General features: G+C 47.8%; 1 protein-coding gene across 1 annotated transcript; it reads left to right on the top strand.

The window, feature by feature from the left end:
- Nucleotides 1-3792: 3792 nt before the first annotated feature.
- Nucleotides 3793-10922, top strand: LOC311520193 (homeobox protein not2-like; the record flags this gene model as incomplete). The annotated part of the gene is made up of 3 exons (XM_084627493.1): nt 3793-4150; nt 7842-8050; nt 10230-10922. 3 exons carry the CDS (start codon nt 3793-3795, stop codon nt 10386-10388), a joined length of 726 nt encoding a protein of 241 aa, XP_084483619.1. The 3' UTR covers nt 10389-10922.
- Between the last annotated feature and the right edge of the window lie 11498 nt (nt 10923-22420).

Genomic DNA, 22420 nt, shown 5'->3' with positions numbered 1-22420 from the left:
ACATTTTTTGGTTTGTTTGTTTTGCTTTTAGGAAATTTCCACCGCATCTTTGTCTGCTGAGGAGGCTGGCTGTTCAAGTCAGATGGAAATGCAGCCAGGTCCTCCCCATTGAAAGAGGCTAGGTGTGAAATTTCTCATGGGCAAAGAAGTGAGAGCTGCAGGGTGTCTAGAGGAAGGTGGGCGAGAGAGGGGAAAAAATCAGAAGCCAGAAAGAGAGAGAAATTCTGAAAGCCGCAGCTCCATTTCTAAGGTGGGGGGAAAGGAGCTTTCTATGACGGGATTGTAAAATGCACTCCCCCGGGCCTGGGGAACAAGGCCCCCCACTCCATCTAATAATCATTAGCATCAATTAGAATCCTTTGAAGTGGGCAGCATCTTTGTCTCTTTGCAAAAAAAAAGAAAGAAAGAAAGAAAGAAAACCCTTTCAGGGAGCCCGTAACAACATCTGGAGCAAGAAGAGGCTGGACTCAAGTTCCCCACTTTCATCTCTTGTCAAGGTGCTTGGAATGTTAATACAGCTCCATTCTTTAATGGAGTTGTCAGGAAATGCTTGTCACCCGGGGTTCCTTTGGCTCAAGGGGGGATGTTTACAAAGGGCTTTTATTTAAAGTGTTCTAAGAAACTCCCCCTCCCCTTTCATTTTCTACCCCCTTTAAAAACAAAACAAAACCAAAAAAAAAAAGGAGGATCAGGGACATCCTTTTATCTCCCCTGCCTGCTCCCCTGCAAAAGCTTCCCCTCCACTGGGCACTTGGGTTGGAAACAGACCCCATGCAAACCCCAACCTGGCAGCCCTGTGGCAGAGTCAGGGCCACTTGGAAAGGAGGGGGTGTTGTTAGCATGGCAAGTGCCTGGCTCCCCGGAGCAGGGCCCCCCCTGTTTTGCTGGCTGGCTGGTGCGACATTTCCCAAGACATTTCCCAACTCGTTACCGCTGGGTGAAAATCCCCAGCTTTTTAACAGAAATACATTAGCGGAGCACACAGTGCTAATGGGAGACAAAATGCCTCATTAGCCAGCTAATTCTACCACTGGGGCAGAATACAAAACTCACCTTACTGTCACCGCTGCCTGTCCATCCAACTCCCCCTTTCTTTCTACCTCCCTAATTTCTCTCTCCCACATCTTTGCTGTGTCCCCACGGCTCTGCCCACCATCTCTCAGATCCCCCTGACTCTGGATTCCCCCCACTCTGGCTACAAGAGCTGCTTGATGGAACACAATGCACCAGGCAGCCCCATAAGGAGTTGTGGGGTTTTTTTTGCTTCCTTTTAACTGGCCAGGTTCTTGCTACCTTTCATTTCACCCCAGTTGGGGTTCATAGATTTGAGAAAGGAATCACCCTCTCTTACCGCCTTAGTTAGTGTGAGCTTCCCTTTGGATATCTGTGAATATCTTCCTCGTCCCTAATTTAAAAGCAAAATTCCGCACTTGGTTGGATTCTATCCCAGTCCAGTTTGACAGTTGGAATTTTAGCATTGACTCCAATGGGAAGATCAAAAGCATTGTTACTTTATTTTTGGTTTATGCTTCCCCCCCCCTTTATTAATTTGTATGGGATGTCTCATGTGAAAGAAGTTAGTGTACATTTTTTTCCCATTCATCCATCCACCCATCAATCAATCCCCATTCACACCTCTCTATCTGTATTCTAATATTGGGCTATGTATTGTTCCATCAATATCAAATCACTGGGAAGATCTGCTTAAAAGCAGATGGGCTGAGGGCCATTATTATTAATGCATTGTCATTTTTATAATAGTAATTAATTATAGCTACATTAAATTTATATATATATATAAATAAATTATCAGATTCTCTCTGAAGTTTGCACAAGGCAAAATTGTATTTTCTCCATTTAAGTTTTGTATTTATTTGCAAATATTTCAGAGGATTTTATTCCACATAATAGTTATTATTTTCAGTAACTATATGCTTTCCGAATACTTATATAATGTGCAATAATTATAAGAGTTATTAATCATTAGATAGAGAATATTAAAGATGCTAACCAGAACAAGTTACATTATTTGGAATTTAAAACTTGGACAAGAGTAACAGACTATTGACCCCTGCAAACCTATTGCAAAACATCAAAGAGGAACTGGAGCTGGAAAACATCCGTCTCTGGGGAGTTTGGAAGGCTACTTTTTTATTGCCTGAGTCTCCAATTTTGCAAGCTGCTTAAGCATATGCCCTAACTTCAAGCACGTGACTTCAGTTAGGAAGGGTTTGCAGGACTGGGACCTTACATTGTAACAAGGAGCAATAAAACCTCAGCTGTATTTTTTTATTTAAGTATTTCCAAATTGTCACGGAAGGCAGCTTGCTAAACGGGAGAAGTAAACACTTTACAGAAAAGGCTGATGGTTTCTTTTGTACCAGCACCTGATTATCATCTCTCTCTCTAGGTTCTTGCATGGGCACCCATTTCCAGGATATTTCCTTACTAACGAGATAGGCTAATAGTATTCCAATATGGTTTCTTGATTTACATTTGCCTCAGAGTGTAAAAACACTGAGTCTGATTCTCTGTTACAGTAAAGCGCATTTACACGGCTCTGGCAGCTTAACGGAACTTTAACGCATGCGTTTACATTTGTGCCCACTTTAAGGCAGGTTTGTTAATACACACACACTTATACATATATCTACGTTTTATTTTCAAGTTAAAGCCAAAAGGTTCGTAGCCTCTGATGTCTGTGCCAAACAAATCTAGGGCTTGAAGGCACAGACTTTGCCAGGACTCAGACATAAGCAATGGGAGATGCAGTTTCTTGAGGGTGACAGAATGAAGAGAGAGATCAAAAAGGATAAAGTGCTGGAAAGGACCCTGAAAACCCCCAGCTTCCAAGGGAATGCTGGGATCACACCGCAATGCCTCCTGACTTGTGTGACAGTAGAAAGGCAGACAGGGAGGCAGGAATCAGCCCTAGGATGTGGATGGAACAGTACAGAGACATGCAGACAATTACACACACTAGTGTACACACACACACACACACAAACTGAAATAGGTTGCAAATTAACAGTGAATTTCTGCTCCATATCTCAGCACCCTCTTGCACAGAGACGTGTGTGTGTTTAGGTGCATTAGCACATATAGGCATGTGCATGTGTACACATTGTGTGTGCGTGCTTGCAGTTACTGGCATGTATATATTTGTGGTGATGTGTGTTTGTGTGCGTATATGCATGTGTCTGCACATTTCTGTGCTTATCCTGTGTGTGTATAACCGTATTTTTACATTTATCTTGTAGATGTTTGTGTGTCATTCTCTGTACTTTTGTATCTCGGTGTTGTGTGTTGTGTATACAGCTACGCTTGTATTGATATTGTGTATATTTGTGGGGGGGGGGGCTTTTAGATGCATGTTATGTGTGTGTGTATTTGTATGGGATGTGAGACCTCCCTTCCCATTCCAATTTGATCTTTCCAAGCAGACCTGGCCCTTGTCTTAGGCCATGCTAGGCTGTCCTCTGCCTGTCCCAGCCCAGAGACACACCCTGTCCTGCAAGCACCCAGCAGAGCATCAGGCCTTGGAACAGCCTCTCCTTTCTCCACCCAGCTGCAGCCTGCTTTGCATATTAATGTCTTATTTACACTTCACAGGGGAAGCCCTCGATATAAAGCCACCTTGGGCCCTTCCTCTGTATAAAGAGCCAGCCAGGCAGCGGGCTGAGGCTGGGGCTAGGAGCCTGCAGCTTGCAAGGCATCTGGAAAGCAACAAGCCCAGGCTAAGGAACCTGCTCAGTCCAGCCTCCCCATCAGCCACAGAACTGCTGACTGAACATGCTCCAGAGCCTGGTCTCCCCAGGTCCGCTCAGCAACATCCTGGCAGCAGCAACAGACTCATCTGGCCCCCCAGCTTCTCCAGATGTTCCCCAGCCCCCTCAGAAGACCCCCTTTAACATTGACGCCATCCTCTCCAAGCCAGAGCCCCAGAAGGAAGGTGCAGCCTCTGCCAGATGGTCCTCCAAGCTGCCTCTGGAGTGGCACAGCTGGATTTACCCAGCCACCTACTCCATTGGCCTCATGACTCACCCAGCCATGTACCTGGCTAAGCCGGGCTATGGGGTCGTGCATCAGCAGCTGCAGTACAGATTGCAGAGGGGCTGCCTGTTCTCTTATCCCAGCTGTAAGCAAGACAGTAAGTAGTGTTTAAGCTGGCAGGGCTATGGGGTGGGTGGGTGCGTGTGTTCTGGGGGGGGGCGGGCTGGGGGGTGTGAGTGGAGGGTGGGGTGTGTCTGTTCCTAGGGTGTTTCTGTCTAGTGTGTATGGGGGTGTGCGCACGCAAGGGGTGTTTGCCTGGTCTGTGTATGTGTCTGAGATGTTTCTGTCAGTGTGTGAATGGGTGTGGCGGTCTGTCTCAGGGGTTCTCAAACTTGGGGTCACGAGGTTATTACATGGGGGTCGTGAGCTGTCAGCCTCCACCCGCAAGGCCCGCTTTGCCTCCGGCATTTATAATAGTGTTCCATATGAAAAAATGTGTTTTTAATTTACGGGGGGGGGTCACACTCAGAGGCTTGCTGTGTGAAGGAAGGTCCCCAATACAAAAGTTTGAGAACCACTGGTACTATATCCAGATCTGCGAATGGGGTTGCCGTCTGATATGTGTGTACGTTTGGAGGTATGAGGGGTGTACGGGTATGTGGCATGTCTGCATGTGTGAGGCATACCTGGATTGTGTATAGGGTGCATGTGTGTGTGTGTGTGTCTGTCTAAACTGTAGGGTGTTTCCATCCAGTATGTGTGCACACGTACTGTGGTGGGTGAGGGGTGTACGATTCTGACCCATTTCTGCCAGTGTATTTGTGTGTGTCTATCTGTGTGGGGGGTGTTTCTGTCCTGGTGTAGTCTGGGTGGAGGTGGGTTTGTATGTCTATGTGGGTAGAGGATGTGTGGCAGATGTCCTGCATAGGAACTAGGTATTATTATATGTCATAGAATTATAATATATATGTAATATATGTCATATATTATATGTCAGCGTGTCATAGAATCAAAGGACTGGAAGGGACCTCGAGAAGGGGCAGCTGTGTCTGTGGAGCTGTAAGAGGTTGTCTGGAGGATGGCAAGCGTTCTGCCTTATTCTTTAGGTAGCTTGGCAAGGGATACAGACTCATCAGGATTGGGCAGGAGCAAACTGTGACCCTTGGAGCTTTGACTTTTTCTGGACTAAACTAAACTAGCAGAAAACCCAAAAAGTTTTTTTTCAAATTCTGTTAGGACCCCTGAGGTTTCTGGGGTGCATCTCACACCCCAGGCCCAGCTAGTCTGTTGTTGGCTATGATACATTCACAGACAGAAATTCAGTTTAATTTCCTGCCGTTTCCAGACTATGCTCAGTTTCTGTGTGCAGGGAAGCAGGGGAGGAGAGAGCCCGGTAATTTTCCAATATTTATTTCTGTTTCTGGGTTAAAGGGGCTGATGCTTATTAATCCTGAGAAGCTGATGGGCGAAGGGAGCCCAGGGATCGGGATTTATTTTCTTAGGGGCTGATTCTGCAGATTTGTGCTTTGCTGCAGTTGGAACTACTGATCTGAGTAAAATTACTCTCACGTGTGTTTGCAGAATCTGACCCCAAAGTTTGTTAGGCTTTTTAATGTAAATGCAACGAGAGCAAAAAGAGATTTTTGTTTTTAAAGTTACAGATTAATTTGGGTTTCATGGGAAGAACCAGAGCCCCATGGAGTTGGATTGCTGTAGCAGAGGGCAGATTTTAGTTCAGTGTGTGTATATTCTTGTCTCATTAAACCATATGGTACCATTGATTTTTAAGCAAAATTAACCCTTTGTCTCAGTGAGTAACCTTGATTAAAACTAGATGGTACACTACGGCCCATTGAAATTTATTATCATAGAGCGTGCGGGGGCCAATCCCAGGGGTGTTAACAGAGGCAAAACTACCCACCTAAATCAATGAAGATTTTTGCCCGCATAAGAAACCAAGATTTGAGCCCTAGAGTTTTTTAAGATTTAGATACTAAAAGTTTTGTTTATATTCAGAAACCTTTAAAAACTATTTAATGTAGTTATGTAATTCATATTATCTCTTTTTTTAGACCGTTTAATCTATGTACATGTATATATTACATTATAATTACATTGCTAGGTGGCGACAGTACGCTTGGGCAATTTGTAAAAATGATTTTAGAAATTATTTAATTCCAAATCCTATTTACTGCTATAATAAATATATCGTAATTTAGTTATTATATGACAGCCCTTCTGGTGTAAATAGGCTGAGTTCTATTGAATTCAAATTAATGTTGATTTATACCAGCAGAGAATCGGGTCCTACATTATAAGTGTTTATACACTCAGATATTTTTAAATAGCTATCACACATTAGTTTTATTCTCCAAACATGTTTTTTATAGATATAACAGCTACAAATATTATATCTTAATGAATAAAACTACGGCCCTGATCTTGCAAACACATAACGCACCTGGTTAGCTTTACACACTGGAGTAATCCCATTTATCCAGTGAGATTACGCTTGTTAAGCATGTGTAGAAGAAATTTGTAGGATCAAGGCCTATAATTCTAACAATTTATAATTGCATTCTGCCTATATTTATTGCCAGAAACATTTTGCTATCGACATTTCAAATTCCCAGCGGTTTACATAACTACATTTTGATACTTGGAAACCTTTTTAACTCCTACCATGATCGTATCGGACCATGATCCCACAGGCTGATCCATGCAGGTGGATCCCTATGCTTTTGCAGAGCCCTTCTAAAGTCAGTGGGGCTCAGTAGGGGAACAGGGACTCACACATGTGGATCCAACTGCAGGATCAGGGCTTTCCAGTGTAACTATGTATTAGCAAGGGGCCTAACTGCAAACCCTGTGCCTCCAGCCCTCCACATTCTGGGATGGTCAAAATCAGAACCCAGATCCAAAGCACGGGCAGAACCAACACCTCGGATCCTAACACTCCTAGACTTAGGAGGGATGGGTTCAAAATTCAGAAAACTCCCACTTATTCATTATGCAAAGGCCCCCATCCTGCAACCCTCCTGGGTTATGGGGATCCCTGAAGTCAGCGGATGACTCACATAAGTAAGGCTTACTCATGTGAGTAAGGCTGGCAGGCCCAAGCTCTGCATTTATTTTGTGTAACAATTTGAAATGCGTGGGAAAGAGTTGGCGGCTCAGGGCCTGAGAAGCAATGTTGCCTGTTCTTGAGTTTGTGCAGTTTGGTATAATAATATGGAATTCTTAATAAAAAATCATCAATCAGACACTTCTGAATAATATAGTAATTATTGTTATGCCAGCAATATACATGGGACTATGCAGAACACAAAAACCAGATCCACCTTGCCATGGAGAACTCACAATCCAGCTCCCCAGTACATAGGCACATTATTATCTTTACTCTGGAGCAATCCCACTGAATCGCAGTGTTTGCTGGATCTGGCCCTGAACAAGAACTTCCAGTATAAGCCATGCATGGAGCGGGTCAAATCCAGCTCACCTCAATCACTCACTGACTTCCTTGGGACCACGGTTGGCCCTTTGTCAATAAAGGGATCCCCAGTTATACTGGCTAGCAGAGGCTGGCTGTTTCTTTCCTCAGGGCATTACTGTTCCTTCTCTTCCATCCCTCTTTAGCCCCCTGTGGACTGCAGCGGCCCTGCTCCGAAACAAGCCACAGCTGTAGCTAGCAGGGCTTGGAACAGGTAAAACACATTCACCCACAGTAACGAGGCTTAACAAGGGCTGTGGCGGGTGCTGTCTTTACGTACACGCGTCAGGCAGTCCCTGCAAGGCAAATCGGGCTGTTTCTGCCTTTCGCCCTGCTGACTCTTGCCCCTTGCTCGCAGGTCTGGAATTGTCTGGTTGCGTAGGACCTGTCTCGCTGGGCCCTCCTGTTCCTTGGAGATCCAGGGAGCCCTGTAAGATGAAGAGGGTCCGCACAGTCTTCAAACCAGAGCAGCTGGAGAGGCTGGAGCAGGAGTTCCTCAAACAGCAATACATGGTGGGCACGGAGAGGGTGGATCTGGCAGCCACCCTGCACCTCACAGAGACCCAGGTAGGAAATCTACTCCCTTCCCCTGAGGCCATGATCAATCTGGGATCTATACATGGTCCCTGGGGGATCTATACATGGTCCCTTCCTGGGACTGCAGCCGGAAATGACAGCAGGAGATGAGCCACCTAGTAAGTTTCAGGGCTTCTGTCTCTGTTATAGTGTGAGCAGCTTCAGTCAGAAGGAGCTGATTCTCCCCAGAAATGGGGAGGGTCCCTGGGGGTCCCAAGGGAGATTCCATGACTAGGGATATTTAAAACTAGATGAGACAACGCACGGGCGAATACACGATGCATAGGTAACCTGTGGCCCTACCCTACGAGATAGCACTGAGACGGGAGGCAAAATAGGCTTAGAAATGTGTCTGACTACTAACAACCTCCACTGATACATCCATTAAGTAGGCTAAAAATGCATTTGGGGTGTAGATGCTCCTGGTTCAGGGCCCAAGCCAGCCAAAGTGTTGTAGGTTAGAAAGAATCTTCCTCTGTGGGAAGGTTACTGTGCAATTGTCCAAATGGGGCCATCGTACCTCTGCAGCAGCGGATACTGGCCACAGCTGGAGACAGGAGACTGGAGTAGGTGGGCCACTGGTTTGATGCAGCCTGGCTCTTCCTATTGTACTGCAAGGACCAGTTCTGCATTTTCTAGAGGAGGTGGACTAGACAAGCTCATTTTCCATCTCTAGTTTCTATGATTCTTGATTTTGTCACTGTGCACGCACCCGAATGCGACCGTCCTGGGGGCTGAGGGGCACAAAGACCCCTGGAAACTGGGGACTCTTTCCATGATCGCTGATTTGTGTCACTTTAAAGAAGGCCTAGGCGTCGGCCCCCACCTTGCCAAGCCTGCGGCACTGTTCCCCGAGCTCTTCTCCTGCTTTCGCTGATCATTGCGGGTCCTGGTTGGATGACCCAGAGGGAGTTTTGCCATTGACCCCATCGGGAGCAGGACCGGGCCTTTTCTTAACTGGTCTAATCAGCCCCTTCTTGCCAAGGTGGCTGGCACATGGCGCTGCTTAGGGAGAGCTGCGTTCAGACTGAGTCACATTAATTTTTATACCCTTTTCATGCTCAGGCACGCCCAGATTGCACATTCCCGTCCAGAGTGAAACCGCTGCCTAGCTGGGGCCACCACATATGAAATCTGCCAGCTGGTGGGTCCATGGCATAAGTCAAAGCACCGTAGATGGGACCACACTGTGCTCCTGAATTGTGCTGCAGCCCTTCTAAAGTCTCAGCGGCTCCCGCTGCTCCCATCAAAGCCAATGGTCAAACTCCTATTGGCCTTCATGGGGATGCAGCTAAAGAAACCCCGTCAATCTGGTCTGTGCTGCATGACCCAGGTTTTAACCAGAATGGCTGTTCTGCAACTGGGTTCCCCCAGTGTGACAGTTATTGCAATGTAGCCAGGATCTATGACGGGAGGGCTCATGAGGTTATGGATCTTGTCTCACGTTCCATGACAGACCCAGGAGGGTAGCTCAGGAAATGGCAGAAATCACTCAGTGCCGAGATTTAGCACTCAGAGCCTCTGCCTGCTGGGAACAACACAGCTGCTTATTTAATTTTAAACACATTTCGGATACACAGGGGCAGGGCGTGGCGGTGGGAATCCTGGCCCCACTGCGCTGAATGGGAGTCTTGCCGCTGACTCAGTGGGGCCAGGATTTCACTCCTCGTTTTGGGACGTTTATAATTTAAAGACAGCACAATCAGGGTGAAGGTTTTGGGGAAGGAGTTTGGGTCTAGTAGGTAAAGCCAGGGACAGGGAGTCAGGACTCCTGTGATCCGTTTCACTATTGTCTGTGTGCAAATGGCATGACCGCCATATGATTCAGTTTCCCCGTCTGTAAACCAGGGATAATACCACTTACCAACCTCGCTGGGCAGTTGGCAGGCTTAGGTAAATGTCTGTAAAGTGCTTTGAGAGCCTCAAAAGAAAAGAGCCACTGCTTTATTTATAACTATTATTAATAATCCTCATGGCCCATGTTGCCCAGAGCCTCTTAGCACCAACTCCAGGAGTCAAGGAGACTTGCCTGTGGAGGGATTACAGGATCAGGCCCTGCTGACAGTATTTTAGCACACTTCAAAGACTTGCAGGGTCAGGGCTTTAATGCGCCCGAGCCTTGGCCCAGAGCGAGTGGTTTTCATTGCCCATTGTGCTGAACCTCTCCTAGGTGAAAGTCTGGTTCCAGAACCGGAGGATCAAATGGAGAAAGCAGAGCCTGGAGCAGAAGAAAGCGAAGCTGTTGCAGTTCGGAGAAATGCAGCCTGTTCCTACGGACTCGATGGACCTCGAGAACAACGAGGAAGACACGGTGGACGTGGAGGTCTAAATGGCTTGAGAATTCCCTGTTGCAGACGTTGCTCTTGCGATGGAACTAGCAGGGGTTTACAGCTATGCCCAAGGAGAAGACTGACCGATGAAGCTACCAGGGAGTTAAGCAGCTGCTCCACACATGCGCTTCTCCAGCCAGATAAAAAGATCAAGCTCTTTATCTGAATGCTGAGGATACCGGACTGACCTGGTGCTGTCTAGGATGAGTCCATGATATGCAACACCCACTGTCTGGCAACCTCATACTAGACACCCGGGGCCTGCTGCTCATCAGGTCAGTTGCGCATGGGCAGCTTCCAGATAACCCACACGTCTTTCTTTTCTCTGTTGAAATGCCATAAAGCATGGTCCCTTTCCAGCAGAAAGACTGGGGTTAAATTTAGAGATGGGGGGGCAGTCCTCGATTTCCAATCCAAACATCAGTGCATGTAAATGCAGTGCTATTGTGGTTTATCAGCCCCCTGGTGGTGCTGAGCTACCAGGTAGGGTAGCCCTGGCAGGGAGAGTGATAAGAGAATCAGACTAATGATTTTTTCCCCAAGTAGCCTCCCTAGTTAATTTTATTTCCATGTCAGGTTTGCAGTTCAGATCTGCACAAAAAGTGCTCCACTAAAATTTGCAGTAAAGTAAACGGGATCTGAGCAAACTAAGGAGAAAAAAGCCCAGCGGGCCATAATTGAGGGCTTGATACTGCCATAAGCACAATTGTCATGGATTTCAATGGGAGCTCCGTGAAGAGCATGATGCTGCTGTCCCTATATACTGACCCCGATTCTGAGCTTACTTACACCGATCCTTCACCGATGTAACTCCATTATCTGCCATGGAGTTAGTCCTGATTCATAGAGGCATGAGAGGAGACTCAAGTCCTTGCAGTTCCATGTAAGACAGCAGGATCAGGCTGTAAAGATAAACATTTGCAGCCCAAGGGGTAGTTTTCTGAAAGCTGTAAGTGCCTAGGGCTTAGAATGAAAGTGCCTCCAGGCAGCCCTCCTGCAGCGTTACAATAAGGATTTGTACATTTTTGCCTCTCTCCTGGCCTGCAAAGCCCAGATCAAAGACCTCAGTCCACCCCTACGCACATATTGCATTACCTTTACCATGCAGAGAGGCACTCAAGTGGCAAAATCTGGGCCTAGCTTTCAGTTACCTCTCTCCATCGGGCAGCGTCTGGATCTGGGATTTTGCCTTGGCCCATTATACAAATTTTGCTTTGGATTTCGAACACCTTCTTTATACCAAGCATGGTATTACCCCCCACCCCAGCAATGCACATACACTCGTTAGGACTGCAGCTGTAGTTGCTATGTTGTGTTTTCTATCTCTGCATTGTGTACCGTGTGTCAGAGGAAACAGCATCTGGTGGTTTTGCCCAGTATCTCAGAATAGAGCCAGCGATTGTATTTTTAACAGGAGAGCAAACTGAGTTTGTGACCGTTGAGGACAGGTGAGGCTCAATCCCTCTTGTACCTCATTGTATCAGGTGTGCTTTGAGTTCACATTGCCAGCTGCTAAGGGCGCTCTTCGCACCCAAAAGCTCAGGATAATTTATTGTGCTTCTTTTTGAACCAGAACATTGTAAATAACACGACTCTTGTATTATTTATAGACATAGCCCCACTTTTCGGACACTGTAATTTATTTATTTGCTTCACGTTCGACCCTAATAAAATCTAGTCTATTTCAAAAGAGCTACAAAGCGATGGGAACTGGGAGGCAGTATTTTCTTCCAAGCAAATGTGTGTCTGGGTGGCTCGCAGGGAGATAGGACCCTGTGGGTGATGGGGCTCAGACTGCACCACCTCGGCAGATGGTTCATACGTTCAGTCAGTTTCAGGCTGCAATTTCCCGTCACTGGTGCGCTAGCCATTTTCCCTCTTATTTCATCTACAAACCAGGATTACCCGTAAGAGGGAAGCCAGCCGAAGCGGTGGCTAGGGGCCACGGTATCTCTGGTAATGAACAAAAGACTGTAATGTGGGCCAGCCAAACCACTGAAAGGGTGATCTGCCTGCTGATTTTCCACAGTGCCTCGCACAACAGGGCCCTGATCTCTGATCCAAGTAACTCATAAAAAGAGAGTTGGTTCCTCAGACCTCTCTGGATTCCCTGATGCTCCCTCAGCCTCTAGGACCAGACCGTTCAAACAGGTCCTTCAACCCTGTAGGAAAGGTCCCACCACAATTCACAGGAGGTGATGCTCTGCCCAGGCCACGTCCCCCTTTCTTCCAACCCCATCACAGATACTAGATTCAGCTCAGTGAGCTGAGTCAGAAACCACCCAGGACAGGGCCATAGTCACCACAGCAACCATGAATTCCTGGGATGAGCCAGAAGTATCAATCCACTTGGACCTGCGCCTCATCGAACACCCTGAGGCTTGGTTCCTCCAGGGAGGAGCCTGACCCGCTCAGCAAGGCGCTCTTTGGTGTCTCAGGACACCAGTTCAAGCCCAAATGCTCATTTACATCCACCACTGGCCTGGGAGACTTCCTACATCTGCAATTTGGTGCAAAAGGCACAGCCACACGTCCTGCTCACCTCATGTTGCACTGTGCGCCTGTAGACCTCCTGCTGCTGTCGCACAAAGTCCTACCCTTCAGGGTAAAGAAAAATCTCCGTTAACTGCTAGCAGTGTAAGGCCTCTGATGCACTGTCAAGCAGTTCTCAGTCCATCCAGCAGAGGGCAGACTCTTTCACATGTGTCAGAGTAGCAGCCATGTTAGTCTGTATTCTCAAAAAGAAAAGGAGGACTTGTGGGACCTTAGAGACTAACCAATTTATTAGTCTCTAAGGTGCCACAAGTCCTCCTTTTCTTATTTCACATGAGTGACATTTCTTTAAAACATGCTGTATGTACGTATCACCTGGAAAATATTCTGTCACGCGGCATTCTAAAGGTGTCACTACCAATTAGATCTGGTTGGAAAATGGGATTATTTTCCCCCTGGAATGATTCATGGGGGGAAAGAATAAAGGTATAATTTTTAATTCTCAAAGTTTCCTTCCATTTTTTGTTCCTTTTAAATCCCCTATCCGTCTTCCCCATCCCCGCAATGGAAAGTAAAGAAGTGTTAGGAAAATGGGGGAAAATCCACATTCTCTCCTTTTTATTGTTTCCCAACCGACAAAACATCACTTTTAAAACAATAAACAGGTGTCTACACATTTAAACCTTTCACTATGGGACATACCTGTGAAGGTGTGAAAAATAGGTTGTACTCCCCCCCCTACTAATTGTTTTCCCAACTTTGGCCATCTGAAAAACAGTAGCACAGGGCTGGGAAGTACTGGAAAAGCCCACAATTTCAAAACCAAAATACTTCGGTGCTGGGGGAAGGGGGGGTAATTAAATTTCTCATTTTGAAAAATGTCAGGGTTTTTCCGCAACATTTTTTTTTTAACATTAATAAATTTCATTTAATGAAACTATTTTCTCATGAAAAAGGTTTTTATTGGAAAATTTTTTTTGACCAGGAGCTCCCACTAAAGGAACCAGTCAAGATTGGAGCCCCGTTGTGCAAGGTGATGTATAAACTCAAATGGAGAGACAGTCTCTGCCTTAAGAAAAGGAGGACTTGTGGCACCTTAGAGACTAACCAATTTATTTGAGCATGAGCTTTCGTGAGCTACAGCTCACTTCATCGGATGTAGCTCACGAAAGCTCATGCTCAAATAAATTGGTTAGTCTCTAAGGTGCCACGAGTACTCCTTTTCTTTTTGTGAATACAGACTAACACGGCTGTTACTCTGAAACCAGTCTCTGCCTTGAAGAGTTTACAGTCAAGAGCAAAGCAGAGTGGCAAATTCCTTTCACTCCCTTGTTCAACTGGGCAGGGTTCATCCTAGTGGTTGCAGGTGAAAGGCTCTGTAGCTCATTAGCTGTGCCCTGAAGCAGCCAATTCCCCATAAGTGCTGATGTGACACCATTGAGAATAAAGTTACTTTCTGGAAAGGTGAGTTTATTAAATCAAGTTCTGACCTTTTTGGAACTCAGGCACGGTCTCCTGCTTTCTGTGCAGGTTGGAAAAATCTCCCACACACTGCTCAAAATCTCAAACACACTCTGTCTGCCACACTCTGTTCTTAAAGGCACAGCTCCTATTATAACAATCCGTAGTTTATATAGCACTCGTTCATCCATAGCTCTCAAAGCACTTTATAAAGGAGGTCAGAAGCATTCTCCCCATTTTACACAAGGGGAAACTGAGGCACAGAGGTCAAGTGAGCTGCCCAAGTTCACCCAACCAATAAATGGCAGAGCCAGAAACACAGGGCTCCTGAGTCCCAGTCTAGTGCTCTGTTCACTAGGCAACACTGTCTCCCCATTAACCGCCTACAAAGAAAGTCCAAGGCAGAAGAAACTACCAAAAATAAATATAACAATTACCTGTATCTGCCACACTTGTCTGTGCCACTTAGTGGATCATACCAACATAGTTCTCATTGCATAGGCAAGTGGTGGAAGCCCTGCACTGGCTGATTGGTACATGTTCCCCCCCCCCCCCCACACACACACAGGTTAGCTCATGACTAAACCCTATTTTGAGGCTTTATGTAGGATGTAAGTGGGGTGTCGGCCTTGTGATGGCTCTCTGTATAGTGGGGAAATTCCCCCTAGGTGATCAAATAGCTCTGTTCTCTCTCCAATTTTTCTGATTCCAAGGGAGGTAACCGGGCACCTTTAGACTAGCATTCACAAGCTGCAGCCTAAAGCAGGATGCTACATGTCAATACGTTACTTACCTTGCTTCCTTCGAAGACAGATTTCAGAGTAACAGCCGTGTTAGTCTGTATTCGCAAAAAGAAAAGGAGTACTAGTGAGGTCCTGCAAAACGTCCTGAATGCACTCACCAATGCCATTGGGAATTAAGGGCAACTCAGCACTTTACAGGAAGGTGCTAAGGCCCTGGTAGATTTGAGCCCTTATTTGACTGAACTTTTTCTGAAAGTCAGCGGCCAGCCAGAAAGCCTGCAGCGACATCTAATGCCCAAAGAGCGGCCATGCTACAGAGCCCTGGGTTTGACTGAGCCGAAAGGGGGGTGGGGGGGAAGGCAGCTATGCTTACAGCCTGTGTAGAGGGGATTTCAAGTTTCTTAAAGGAACATGCAAAGGCAACTCTGATAGCAGCCGGAGCTCAGCACAAGTGCAGTGTAGCAAATGATCCTTTGGTGTCAGCTGGGGGGGGGCGGGAAGGGAGAGCAAACAAAAGGCCAGTTCGCGTCAAGAGCGGATGAGGCCCACTTAACTCCATGAAAATGGCTGCCATCACGGTGATTTTTTAAGATGCTGAGCTGCAATTGCTGCCCCAGAAACAGAGGCGGACTAAGATTTATTGGGACCCTGGGCACAAAGAATATTTGGGCTCCCCACACCCGGGCGCCCAGGAACACCAGCACCGGGGGGTGCCATGCCCCTGCCCACTTTTTAACATGAGCGTAGTACCCTCCGGCAGGCGGGAAGCAGCGGCATGGGCATAGTTTCGGGGGACATTGCCCCCCCCCAACTGTGAGCCTTGAGTCAGAGGCGACAGGAAGAGCGGAGCCGCACGTGGTCACTACCGCAGACACAAATCCCAGGGGGCAGCGGGGGGACACAGGCTGGGGGCTGCTCTTGGGCCCCCTGGCCTGCACCCAGGGCAGGGGGAGGGTCCAAGGCTTCCCACAGTGGCCCGGGCTCCCTGGGCGGCTCTTACCACTGCCTGGCTCCGGCTTCCAGCCTGGCCAGGGGACGGGGCCTCAGGGGGAAGAGGAGGAGCAGGGGGCAGGGCCACAGATCTGACACCGGTGGCCCCCCTCCCCCCGGCTTCTATCCAGGTTCTGGCGCTCCTGTGGGGGTCCCCAAATTGGCCAGAGCCTGTGCGTTAATCCGCCACTGCCCAGGAAGCTGCATCCTTGCTTGTCCCTGTGGTGAAATATGGAGTTCAGTGGCCAGTGCCACCCTTTGGCTTCTTTAGTGTACAGCAAAAACCTGAATTGACTGCGTTGCCAACTCTTGTGACTTTATTGGGAGCGTTGAGATATTTGGGATGTTTTTTTTAAAGTGCCAGCTCCTGGAGTCATATGATTAGGTGAGAATCTCAGGTTTTTTCCCTAAGGTCCAACACGACAAGTAGTTTCTGGCAGACCATTTCCTATAACTTCTGCCAAAGGGGTTGTAGATTCTCGGGGACCTTTTCCCCCAGCTTCGTATCCACGTGATGGTAGGCTAGGTGGGTTTGTTCTTGCAATGCTAAGACCTCCCAGGGAAGGTCTTCAATTCATATTTGCTGTTTCTATTCAGGCCAAAATCATGGATTAAGGGCACTTGTGGGCCTGTTGGATCATACTAAAGAAGTTCTGTATTAAAATCACAAATGAGTTTGATTCCCCAGAGTTTCAATTCCAGGGTATTACCAATTAAGAGGTCTCTTGGTTTTTGGTGCTGTTTCTCTCCCTCTGTGTGTGAAACTTGCAAGCTGCTAACTGTGTTAGTACATTCTAAGACAGAGTCTGTTCTCAAAGCAATTCTTTGTAACAACAACTACTCATGCACAGAGAGAGACTCAAAGCAATACTCTGTAACAACAGAAACAGCACCCAGAGACTCCCCGCCCTTTTGTTGCATTCATCTCGCTTTGTTAACAATTGTGAGTAAAATAGAGGATGTATGTGGATGGATGCTTGGTGTGGATAATAACTGAATGATCAGGGAGGTGCCAGCCTAAGAATCCAGTGTCCATCGACTGAAGGAGGCGTCAAGTGGAAATAACCAGAGGACCACCCCCCCCGCCTCCCGAGGGCAGACTGGAATCCACCCAACACCCTCAAGAATGGGAGAGCCAAAGAACAAGATAACGTCTGGCATCACGGAGCCGTCAGGAATGTGCCATCTGCTGACTGATTCAGCAAAAGCATGATGAAGCAATTCCCTTAATAAATTGGTTAGTCTCTAAGGTGCCACAAGTACTCCTTTTCTTTTTATGATAACAACCTTGCAGAACCTGTGTGTGTGTGTATGAATGAATGTGTGAATAAATATGAGATTGAATGGAATGTTATAGCTATAACTAACTGCTTACTATGATTCTGTCTGTATTCACAATAAATGTGGCATTTTGCCTTTTCCCCTTTAATAAGATCCTGCTGGTTTTTATTTTATTGGTATAACAGGCCAAGCTCAGGTTCCAGTGGAAAAGGCATTATGAGGAGGCCCTCTTGATCCTTCCAAGCCTTCAGCAGGTTCATGTGGTATACCTGGATCTATTTTCTCTTCCCTGGATGGTGGATTTCAAAATCAACTACCCTTGCCCTTTTTACAACCTTGAAGGATCCTTGCCACTTAGCCAGCAGTTTTGACTTCATGGTTGGCAGCAACAACAAATCCTATCATTGGGGTTAAATTTTCACATCCTGGCCCTTTTACTGTAGGCCCATTCCTGGTTCTAGTGAGATTTCAGCTGGTTCTCTCTCAAGAAAGCCCACAGCGTCTCTAAGTTTTCCCTCAAAAAGAACATGTAGTGTTCCATGTTGGTTGTTCCTGGGTCTGGCTCCTCCCATGTCTTTTGGAGGAGATCCAGGATCCTGTGGGTCTGCTTCCCATATAGTAGCTCAAATGGGGATAATAGGAGGGGTGGGATCAACAGGGCTCAGTGATCGGTATCTGAGGCCTTGGCCCTCCAGCCGGTTCACCAGTTGAGTTCTGGGTTGTCAGAGTCCAACCAAATGTTTACAGTCCAACGTCCCCACAAAAGAAAAGGTCTTCACCCCACCTCTGGTAGCCTGTGAGTGGCACACCCTTGGCTCAAGCCTTATAATGTCTCTGTCCTCTCCAAGGGACGGAAAAGGTGTTTATGTCCCACATACAAAATGGGAAATGACGGCCTAGGAAGGAGTACTGTGGAAAAGGATCTGGGGGTGATAGTACACAACAAGCTAAATATGAGTCAACAGTGTAACGCTGTTGCAAAAAAAAGCAAACATAATTCTGGGATCTATTAGCAGCAGTGTTGTAAGCAAGACACAAGAAGTAATTCTTCCACTCTACTCCACACTGATGAGGCCTCAACTGGAGTACTGTGTCCAGTTCTGGGCACCACATTTCAAAAAAGATGTGAACAAATTGGAGAAAATCCAGAGAAGAGGAACAAAAAAGATTAAAGGTCTAGAAAACATGACCTATGAGGGAAGATTGAAAAAACTGGCTTTGTTTAGTCTGGAAAAGAGACAAGGAGGAGGGAGAAAAATTGTTCTTCTTAACCTCTGAGGACAGGACAAGAAGCAATGGGCTTAAATTGCAGCAAGGGCAGTTTAGGTTGGACATTTGGAAAAACTTCCTAACTATCAGGGTGGTTAAGCACTGGATTAAATTGCCTAGGGGTGACCGGATGTCCAGATTTTATAGGGATAGTCCCGCTATTTGAGGCTTTTTCTTATGTAGATGCCTATTACCCCCCACCCTCTGTCCTGATTTTTCACACTTTCTATCTGGTCACCCTAGGGAGGTGGGGAACCCACCTGCCTCCTCCACTGGGTTCCAGCTCAGGACCCTCAAGTTAGACAAGGAGACCTTGACAGTGCCCTAAGCTCCTTCCTACCTTCCCTCCGGCCTCTGCAGGCTCTTCAGTCTGTTGGCCTGTTCGTCCCTTTCAGAGATGTTATCCTTGGACAGCTCTCTAGCAGGAGTCCTTTCCCCTGCCTGCTCACTCTTCTTTAGTGCCCCTCCAGCTGCTTCCCGGCCCTTTTACCCTCCCAGCTGCTGTTAGCTTGCCAATCCACAGTGGCTGGCAGGGCCTGTATTAACCCTTTGGCTGCTGGGCTAGTGCAGAGTACATACACCTCATGACAGGCCCCCTTTTAAACTCCTGCTCCAGCTTGAGCAAGTTCTGCAGGTGCAGTGGCGGGGGGGGGGGGGGGAAGGATCACAACGGCCCAGCACTGCTCCCTAACCCCTCCTGGCCCAGTGTGGGGTTATACACCCCATCGCAGGTGTCCTAAGAGGTGCAGTCCCTGCGGAGCCATGGGCACGCGGTGAAAGGATCGGAGGCGCATCACCTTGGCCGTGACGTCCTCCTGCCTCAAGAGAACAAGAACCTGTCAGAGACGTGGTGCTCCCAGGAATCAGGGGAGATTAAATGTCGGCTGGAACCCTGAAACTGACTCTTGTCTTCCTCTCCAGTGACCTCCTGTGCCAAACACCCCCGCCCCATTGCAGGGGGAGCTCCTGCCTCCGTTTCCTCAGTCTTCCTGTGACAGCTGTTCCTTGGCAGCTTCTCTTTACAAGATTTCTCTTGTTGGTTTCCGGTGCCTGTATTCTTCCATTCCCATTGGTGGCTACACAGTGGGGAACCCTCACTGCATCCCTGGCCCAACAGAATAGCAAGGCTCTCTCCAGTGGGTGGAGTATCCTGGGTGCATGGGGAGGGGGGTTGATCCTAAATTGGGGTGGGGGATCATCCAGCTGGGGTCAATCTCAGAGCTGTTGATGGGTTTTGGCAGAGGTTCCAGGTGGGGTCAGTCTCAGATGGGAGGGGGGCTCATTTCTTCAGGGGTCCTGTTGCCCGGCTTCCATCAGTGTCACTCTTCTTTGGGGTCCCATTTCCCAGCTGGGTTTCATAGATATTAAGGTCAGAAGGGACCATTATGATTATCTAATCTGACCTCCTGCACAATGCAGGCCACAGAATCTCACCCACCCACTCCTGCGAAAAACCTCTCACCTATGTCGGAGCTACTGAAGTCCTCAAATCGTGGTTTAAAAACCTCAAGGAGCAGAGAATCCTCCAGCAAGTGACCCATGCCCCATGCTACAGAGGAAAGTGAAAAACCTCCAGGGCCTCTTCCAATCTGCCCTGGAGGAAAATTCCTTCTCGACCCCAAATATGGCGATCAGCTAAACCCTGAGCATGTGGGCAAGACTTACCAGCCAGACACCCAGGAAAGAATTCTCTGTAGTAACTCAGATCCCACCCCATCTAACATCCCATCACAGGCCATTGGGCCTATTTACCATGAATATTTAAAGACCAATTAATTGCCAAAATCATGTTATCCCATCATACCATCTCCTCCATAAACTTATCAAGTTTAATCTTAAAACCAGATAGGTCTTTTGCCCCCACTGCTTCCTTTGGAAGGCTATTCCAAAACTTTCCTTACCTCTCTGGTGTAGCAGCAGCCGATAGAGCCGGTAAATCCCCGCCCTAACACGCCAGCTGGTGTCATAGAATCATCGAAGATTGGGGTTGGAAGGGACCTCACGAGGTCATCTAGTCCAATACCCTGCTCAAAGCAGGACCAGCACTAACTAAATCATCCCAGCCAAGGCTTTGTCAAGCCAGGCCTTAAAAACCTCTAAGGATGGAGATTCCACCATCTCTCTAGGTAACCCATTCCAGTGCTTCAGCACCCTCCTAGGCCGTGTCCTTGGTTGGGTTACTGATGTACAGACCAAGTTGAGCCATGAGGTTCCCCATCTTGGGGAACTGTGCTGAGTTCTAATGGAAGGGAGAGGAGATGGGGATCATCAGCTCCCAGTCTCCCAAAGGCCAAGAGTCTCTCTGCCCTGGGTCCCTGTGAAGGAGATGCTGGGGCAGAGGAGCTAGGGCCAGACACCTTAGTTTTCTCTGCCCCCAAGGAAGCCTGGAGCACGGGGATGTGCCCTCACTGAGAACTTGCATCTCCAGCTGCTCCAGGATGACAAGAAGGGACAAAGGCCAGGCATGAACCTGGCTGGAGCATGGTCCCCTTAAAGGCCCAGGGTCACCACTGAACCAGGAAAAGAAGAACTCAACTTAAGCTTATTTCATTCCCTGCTCTGACTCTACCCCCACTCCCCCGGCAAGAAGAACACTCCCAACCCACAGACCCCACTGCAGCAGATCCTACAGCCTGTCAGAGCCAGCCCACCTATGCCTGCAGTCAGGAAGCTGGGGGTCAGAGGTCACTTTTGTCAAATTTGGGGAGAATGATGGTGAATCAGAGCAGAGCTGCGCTGCTCCTTATGGCCCTGGCTCTCTCCTGGGACACTCTGGACCTGTTCCAGAAGTTGACATGTTGTGGGGGAAGGAGGTAGTTCGGGATCAATGGGTAGGTGTAGATGCTGTGCAAATAAGCCCCTCCCCATTCCCAGGGGGCTGAGATATTGTGCTCAGGGTGGAATATCTGATTCAGTAACCGTAGAGCTTTGGAAGGGGATTGCTGCAACCAGGACGATGCTTGTATCTGGCAGGGCACTTGTCTCTGTCTCTCTAGATTGGGACAATGTTCAGTGTTGGGGTTGGTCCCATCCTCTCTGAATCCCTGATTCAGGAACAGCTCATCAGGAAGGAGAGAGAGACACCGCCCCCATGCCTGACTCTAAAGCCCTTGGTGGGACAATTTCTCCAGGAATCTCAGTACTCGTAGGAGAGAGGGGCTGACTGCCTGGGGATCCTCCTGTTTCTCTAGGAAGGAGTTAGTGACTCTTCTCCAAGGACCATCTTGTGGATCTCATGGAGTGGAGGGTTTGAGGCTCACTCCCCAAGCCAGCTGGGTCCCTGTGATTACTGCTCAATAGAACCAGGCAGAGCCCTGGCTTGAAGTCCCACCTTCTTCCCCTGTCCCTGCAGGAGGAAGGGCCCAACATTGCATTGCACTGACTGCCCTGAGCAAGTATTTTAGAAGAACTAACACGTTAGAGAGAATCATGAACTTCTCAGAGAAAACTAATGGGGAGACGAGGCAAAATTAATCAAATACATGATTAGTTGTGACTTATTTGCTTGGTCTTAAAAAGAACAAAAGGACATGAATCTCCTCCCTGTCAATAGCCCCCTGCTCAGCCAAACAGTATTGAGACTCTGAAAGGCGGGAGGCTGAGGGGTCTCACCAGATACCCCAAAGGATGGCCCAGGTGACCACCGAAGGGGATCACTCTCAGAGCGTTGTTCCAGTCCCATCTCATTGTGAGGGCCTCCCACATTGAGAGCAACCCCCTGCATCTGCTTGGTGGAGGGAGGGAAGCAGGGAAAAGGGAACAAGAGAAGAGAAAGGAGGGAGGGACAGAGGAAA

This window comes from Lepidochelys olivacea (assembly GCF_965140295.1).
Source record: "Lepidochelys olivacea isolate rLepOli2 genome assembly, chromosome: 4".
Lineage (NCBI taxonomy): Eukaryota > Metazoa > Chordata > Testudines > Cheloniidae > Lepidochelys > Lepidochelys olivacea.
This window is presented reverse-complemented; position numbering and strand designations above follow the sequence as displayed.